Source organism: Aedes aegypti, chromosome 2 (genome assembly GCF_002204515.2).
Source record: "Aedes aegypti strain LVP_AGWG chromosome 2, AaegL5.0 Primary Assembly, whole genome shotgun sequence".
Classification (NCBI taxonomy): domain Eukaryota; kingdom Metazoa; phylum Arthropoda; class Insecta; order Diptera; family Culicidae; genus Aedes; species Aedes aegypti.
Window position 1 is genome coordinate 367,842,937 of NC_035108.1, and position 7,858 is coordinate 367,850,794.

General features: G+C 34.7%; 1 protein-coding gene across 1 annotated transcript; it reads left to right on the plus strand.

Moving 5' to 3' along the window:
* Positions 1 to 1,178: 1,178 nt before the first annotated feature.
* LOC110676905 (hormone receptor 4-like) lies at positions 1,179 to 7,653 on the plus strand. The gene is made up of 3 exons (XM_021846582.1): positions 1,179 to 1,361; positions 1,498 to 1,692; positions 7,362 to 7,653. The coding sequence occupies exons 1-3, from the start codon at positions 1,276 to 1,278 to the stop codon at positions 7,519 to 7,521; spliced, it is 441 nt and encodes a 146-aa protein (XP_021702274.1). The 5' UTR covers positions 1,179 to 1,275; the 3' UTR covers positions 7,522 to 7,653.
* The last annotated feature ends 205 nt before the right edge of the window (positions 7,654 to 7,858 follow it).

Below are 7,858 nucleotides of genomic sequence, written 5' to 3' on the forward strand. Positions count from 1 at the left end.
ATACTGTTTTACGAAATAGATTTTAGATAAAATACGAAGAGATATTTTCAGTGTTCATTCTGCATACGATTTTTCTCTTCATATCTCGATATCCTCCTTATCTCGATATCTCTATATCTCGATGTGTTCTTGTTGATTTTTTGTTCCCAATTTTCTCTCTATATGTCGATATGAACATTATCAAAGGTTACTAGACCACATTTAAGCGATTCAGAACAATTTGGAAACTCGAAATGAAGTTTGTTTGTTTATTATTTTCCTAGTAACGGAGTGATTTTCAATCTAGAGTTCATTAAATTCATGCTCTTTGTTTCGATCTCTCCCTGTCTTGATGGTTCCTTTGATATTTAGATGTGGAGAGGCGACTGTATCTTATCTAAATCATGAGATATAGATACAGTCAACCATCCATGGATGGATATTCCACATCTAGATTGGTTTCAATGGCTTCGTCTAACCGCAGTAATACTGATTATGTTATAAAACGGGATGATTCCTTTGATTTCAAGCTCAAAATTTTCAATTTTACATGCTAACTTGTGCCACCAAGCGGGAGAGTAACGAATGGAGCACTTTATCGAAGGATGAGTAAATTCCATCGGAAGACTAGTCTCATCGAAAAATCAGACTTCAACAATACTAGAATTTTGATACCGCGCGACGACTTCTTGCTGGAGTGAATAATTGGAATTGAATATAATTCCAGGTCAATAAAACTGCATGAAAATTTAGAGTATATTTGTTGTTTTATTACAAAACTTTGCAAGAGGCCTTCAATTTTTCTAGACCAAACTTCTTATTTACCATTAACCAAGCTGGAGTAAATACTTGCTTTGTTTTTTTCGACATAGCCTCATTGATTCGTTTATATGAATAAAATAAAAATAACCTATAATAATCATATCGGTGACCAAGTGCCATCAATATCGAAATAGGAAGTCTAATGCGATTACCACTTCTTCATGCTCATCTGATCTACATCTATGGAATCGATCCCCACTACACACGTACGCCGTCTGATCATTAACCTTCAGAACGGTTACATTGCCCATCAATTTATTCATTCAATCACAATATTACGGCTAAGTCCGGCTACAATTAAGTCGTAGATATTAAGTATGTGGCGCGGGTGGACCCAACACATGATTGTGATACCTAATAATTCCAGAGCAATGGATAATCCGCCTCAGGCAATCGAAATCACTCGGTTGGCTGACTCCGGTGTGAATCGTTTATCGTCCCCGTGGTGACCTGCGCGACTTCGTATAGAGAAAAATGCAAATCCCGAGATTAACAACTTGCATCGCGCTAGTTCTTTGTTTTCGGGACATTTCGACCGAAGATACGAAAACGTTTCCTGGGTAAAAATCCGTTTCGGCCTGAAGATTTGATTCATTTTTTGCTGATGTTAAATTTGTGTTAATTTATTTTTGTTTTCTCTTTCGTTTTTTTTCTGTGTGATTTGCGTCGAACGGGCGTCGTTTGATCCCCCACTAGAGCTGAGATCATAATTCCGGCTGTTATAGGTCAAGTGGCTCCTGCTATCATTGGTGCCATCATCAGCGGAATTGGTGGAATTGGGGGTGGTGCCGGTGGAGGAGTACTGCCACCTGTTCCTCCTGTTCCGCCTGTTTCAGTTTCCCACACGACAGCGGTAGCTACGTCTATTGCCAATAAACCGATTGCAGTGAGGTGAGTTGCAATTCAAGGCTCAACATATTTAGTTTATTACTGATCAATTTATGTGTAGGGTGCCGGATTTCATCATAGTACCAGTATTCGCCACTCCAGATTATATGCTGTTTAATGACATACAAGGTTCTAAATCTTTTAGTGTTCATTAAATCACTCTAAAATGATGTGATGTGGCAACTTTCTCAGAAAACTCAACATTTGCAGAGAAAATAGTTTAAAAAAAATAATTATCCTTAAAATCCTTAAATTCCCTTGCACCTCTCTATGGTATTCCGAAATTCACCACTTCCCATAAAAAAAAAACCATTGTAGTTGACGATTTTTGTGGCGAACATTGGTGCAAAGGTTCTGTATTCGCCACCCAAATTTTGAACACAAAAACAACGTTTTAGACCAGTTCCTATATTTTTCTGCTAATGATAGATTTAAAGTATTCGTTAAACGTATTGACAGTATTCGGAAGTCTTTTGACCGATTTGTAATAAATATTTTTCTAAGGGTGCTGATTATTGGTACACCTAACATCCAAGTATATTTTTATGTTTAAACTTTGGGTGTTAATAAAAAGTTAATAATAATTTTGTCCTCATATTAGAATTTATTTTCCATAAAACGTACTTCATTGTCGAAATTGTTTCATTGTTATGGAAAACGAACAGATAAGGATCTATTGGATAAAGATCTATTGGACTAAATTCGTAAGGCCTGTTCATTTTTTAAAATGGATACCTCGTTCATACTGTATCTTTTTAATATATTTAATGAATTCTTGATCGACTAATATAAGAAAGGTCATTTTTTTTTTAAATTATAAAGATGAATAATTATTAGAGATTGGCTGAAAAACTCGGCAATCATTTTATTTCATTTTCAAGAAGGGTTCTTATTTCAGTAAAAAACCTACTGAAAAAATCAAGTTTATTGTAGTTATAGTTTTTGATATATTTTGAAAACAATTTGAACCAATTTTATACACTAAGCTGTACATCAAACATCAAATGTTTTATTATGGATCACTTTGAAATTTATTCCTTATTTATCTTTTATTGTATTTATAGGAATTTTTCAAAGAAATTGACCAGTGTGTTTTCATGAATTAATCTGTATATTTCTGAAAGAAATCGTTCTGATTTTCAAGAAAGTTATTAATAAAAACCTACCTGTAGTTATGCGTTCTGGAAAACATTCTACCTTCTCGGATTATCTACAAGACTGACTGCACACATTCGTTCAGCGGTTCTAAAAAAATGGAATTTTTCTAAGACTTTCTTCAAAACTTAGCGCAACAGTGCATCTAAAGATTTTTCAAAAAGATCTTTGATAAAATTTCCCAGAAATTGAGTTATAATTTCGAAATTATTTCGTAGACATTTCCAGTCTTTTGGAAATTTTTGGATTTCGGGAGAAACATTTAGAGACATATTTCGAGTAATGATTCTTTTAAGCATATGCTGAAGTATGGGGTTGTTAATTAATTACCTAAGGGATTAGGTGGGCGGAGGGGGGTACACTATCGTGTCCATTTTTTTACGTAACAGGCAAATAGTTTTTAATTTCCATACAAAAAGTTTGATTATGGGAGAAAGGGGGAGGTTTTAAAATCACAACAAAATTGTCTTTTCTAATTCATGGAAAGCTTCTATCTGGTTAAATTTATTTCCAAGTAAATGCACATTGAAGAAAACAAACTCTGAAGTCTAGTGGTACAGTCCACGGCTGAAAGCACGTATAAGGTGTCTGAGTCAGACCAGCATCTCTCCGTTATGGAAATTTTTTTGACTTCTCTGCCACACGACATGCCGCGAATATGAAAATCGCAGCTTCGACAAAGAATCGCTTCAGAGGTATTTTTCAACTTATTCTTTTCTGTAGAGACTCCTGTGGAAACTATTATGGAAAACTTTGTGGACACCTTTCTGAAGGAATCTGTGTACATTTCTTTGAAGATTCTGTGATGTCCTCTATGAGGACCATTGTACAATGATCGGGATTTATAGAAAGGGCCAACCACTTGTTTAGAATACTTGTTTTTAATTATGAATCGTGGATAACCAGCCGAGTGGAAGTTTAACAACTACCGAAAAGCTAAACATTACATATAATTTGCAATTGGATTAGATGGACAAATTGATGTGAAGATTTGCGAAAAAGTTACACGTCTTTTCAGTGATAATCGAACTCACGACTCCCCGATCTCTAGTTGGGGCGTGTTAACCACTACGCCATGAGAGGACTCATGAACGCAGAAGTTAACCTGAATTCGATTTCAGCTCAATAATCACGTGGTCCTTTTTCGCAAAGTGCACCTCTTTCGGAAGAATTAGATGCCCATCCAAACACAACGCTTTCTATATAGGGAAAGTGTACCAGTTATGGCCATAGTGGTTCCCTATTTGGTCATATGTGAAATTTCGATAACTTTCACATTTCTTATATTTTTTAATGTGTTAATATCTAGATACATCCTTTATCTTACTGCTAAAACACACAAAACATTTCAAAATGTGAAAAAAAATCAAGTTAACACGTATGGCGAAATAGGGAACCACTATGGCCATAACTGGTATACCTACCCTATATCCAATGCCTAGCCCGAGAGCGCATTGATTTTTAGGTATAGGAATAGCACAATATACCTCATGTAATCTATGATTATGATCCTTAATTGGAATTGGACTAAAATTTAAATTCAATTGACTTTTATGACGTCAAGTTTATTGAGGGTAAAAAATTGAAAAGTATGACAATAAAATGAAGTACAAAATTCATATTAAATGAATTCTAATATTTTCCCAAAGTTACAAACTATCTGAAAGCTTATGGTTCAATACTTTTATCGAGCATGAGGATGGAAAACAAATATTTGGTTGAAATTTCTAAGGAAGTGTTAGTAGTTGAAAAGTGTCATGCAAAACGACATACAGTCGACTCTCCACATCTCGATGTTCTACAACTTGATATCTCTTCCTATGTCGATGATTTCATAAGTCCCTTCAGTCTGCATACATTTTCATTCTCCATATCTCGATATCCTCCTTATCTTGATATCTCCATATCTCGATGTGTTTCTGTTGATTTTTCGTTCTCAATTTTCTCTCCGTGTGTCAATATGACCAATATCGAAGGTTACTAGACCAAAGTTTTGGGATTCAAAACAAATTAGGAGTACAAAATGAATGGTCATGCGACTCGAAGGTGAAGAGAGTCTATAGAATTTTTTTGCAAATGATGGAAATGAATAGGTGGATAGGCGTCGCAAGGGAGCGACAAAATTGAAATTTTATTAGGTGGTGAAATTTTGGGCATGTCATTGTAGGGTCAGTAAGCATCGAAGTGCCCTGTATTTTATCTAGCTTTTCTACTGGAGAAGGGTTGGCTCAAAGCTTTGAGCTTTGCTACCAACATAGGTACTGACTATACAATAGCTTGCTCAAATTTTTCACCACCTAATACAATTTCAATCTTGTCACTCCCTTGCGACGCATATCCACCTATTCATTTCCTTCATTTGCAAAAATCTTCTATAGACTTACTTTACCTTTGAGTCGCATGACCGCTATAGCCATAACAAAAATAATATAAGAAACAATCACGGTCTATACCTTGTCATACGCATGATAATTTGCTATGATAATCGAAAAAAAAATCAATCGAATTTTGGGATAGCATTTTGAACTAAAATTCAAATTTATTTGACTTTTATGACGTCAAGTTTGTAATTTGTAGCTGTAGTATAAACTGGTGACAAAAAATAAATGAACTTTTGCAGATTGCATGGGAATAAAAAAAAAGTTTGGTAAAGCTTCAGGAGTAATATTCATAGAAAAAAATAATAAATTTGTTCGAAGAACACCTCAAGAAGTTTTAGATTTCTGGGAGGAATTGTGGATGCATTCTTAAAGAAATGCACATGAACAAACGGAACAATTGTTGCTTGAAAAACAAGCAAGCTATTTTTTCAAACACTCTGGAGTAAACCTGTGTGGGTTTCCTTGGAAGAAATTCTGTAGAAATTTTTGGAAAATCTCCAAGAGTAACAACTGCCGAATTCAGTTTAAGGATTAGTGAAAAATATGTGAAAGAAATTATATGATAGTTGTAGGAAAAAAAAGTACCTGAGGAAATTACTGAAGGTACTAGTTTTGGAGTTCTGAAGGATTTTCTGGAGCGAATTAAGGGGATATTCTTCTCTAGGACTTTTCTAACCATTCTTTGAAAATTTGCAGGAAGAATTTCTGGAGAAAATGGTAAAGAAATATCTGAAAGAATTTCTGGAGAGACCCCTGTAGGGTCTCCTGAAGGTATTTTAAATAAAATATATATGATAAACTCCTTTAAGTCTCTGAAGGTTTCTTTGGAGCCTGTACAATTTTGCATCAAGAAACAAGGCAAGTACCATTTTGGTTAAAATAGACACTTCAGAGACCATTCATTAGAAATAAAGATTTGCATTAAAATAGAGACCAAGTCTATAAAAAGAAACCTACTACCAGTCCTGTCTTTAGGATCATTTATTGTATCAACTTTTGTTATCATTCATATTAAATAATATTTATATTCTTTTTTTTAAATCAATTTGATTAAACAAATTTGACAAACACAGAGCAAAATGCATGCCTTTACCACCAGTGAGGTAGTTCTAATTTCCTAACAAATGAATGAATCGTGGGTAGGACAATCCTATGACTGCTCTGCCCAGGTGTTTGTACTATGTGTCCTACTTGTCCTACCCACTTCCTGCGCCACTGATTAATATGGTGATTGTAGTTACATGGGAGATTTGCACGCATTTGCTTAATGAGTATCAATGAAACCGATAATATACAGTGACTCAAACTAATATTCGTACAGAGAACTGTTTTTACATCAAGTTGGTTAAACACTATTAAATTGAAGTTTGATTTCGAAACATTTCATCAATAAAGAAGGGAATAGGTGTCATCCATTTTGCTGCAATCATAAACTATTTTCATTTATTTTCATCTTTGGAATAATGGAAAAGTGTATTGAGTCCGTGTCTTAAACTGACCCAATTCCATATTCGTACACCTAACAAAATTAAAACATAAAACACTCTAAACTAAATTTTGAAGCGCTATATGATTGCTCAAGTTTTTCATTGCGTTGTTCAGATTAGTGGGAAACGTTTTGACAATTAAAAAAATGACATATTTGTAGAATAGCTTACTAAAAATACTAAATTTTTAATGTTTTTTGCTGTAATAATAAAATCCTGTAAGTCGAGTAATAACGTACCGTAAAACGGGGTAACTTTGATCGTGTTTTCGAAGAAAACTTGAATAGTTATGCATGCTGTTTCAAAGAATTATAATTTATATTTTTAAAACGAGTACTGGCATCCTAGCTATCGATTGCAGTTGATAGATTGCCAAAAGATTTATTTTGAATGGATATATAATTTTTCATATAATCGAAAGTTAGTTTTCTGTTTTGGGGTTACTTTGATAATAGAGTATAAAACCAATAAAATTGAAAGAATTTGTTACATTTATAGGGAATTACATACCTCTAGGCCTGTAGCGTTATATGGAAATTTCTGAATTAGATTACTAAAATGACCGCAATTTGTGAAAATGCTTTTCGCAAAGTTCTATAAAATGTGACTGTTTTTAGTATGTCATCTAATGTTCTCATTTCACCACCAGCCACAGCGGATCCATCTCTACCACCTCGACAACGAACGCGGGCTCACAGGCAACGGTCGGTTCTGGTTCGCTCGTTTCCAGTTCATCGAGCAGCACAGGAACCAACACGTTCCAAATCATTTCCAAGCGGTGGCAAAAGTTCTTCAGGAACATTGGATGAATCCGGTTCCCTGCTGGGGAAGATTTGCACTAAAGTAATTTGACACCCGTCGCAGCCAGTGTTATAATCTGCACAGAAGAAAGTTATCCGAAGCAATAAAAACCTCGATCAAAGGAAGAGTAACAAAACTGACCGAAACTGGTTTCTTTTTCTGGGGTAGTAGTTGCCATGCTGTGGCTGTTTTTGCAGCAATTCCAAACGTGATTTGATTAATTTGCTAAGCAAGTGCTAGTGGAATAAAGTGACTGAGAAAAAAGATAAACAAATTGAGGGAAAGGATCATTATTACCAATCAATTAATAGCTATCGATGGTGTCATTGGCTTTGTTACTCGAAT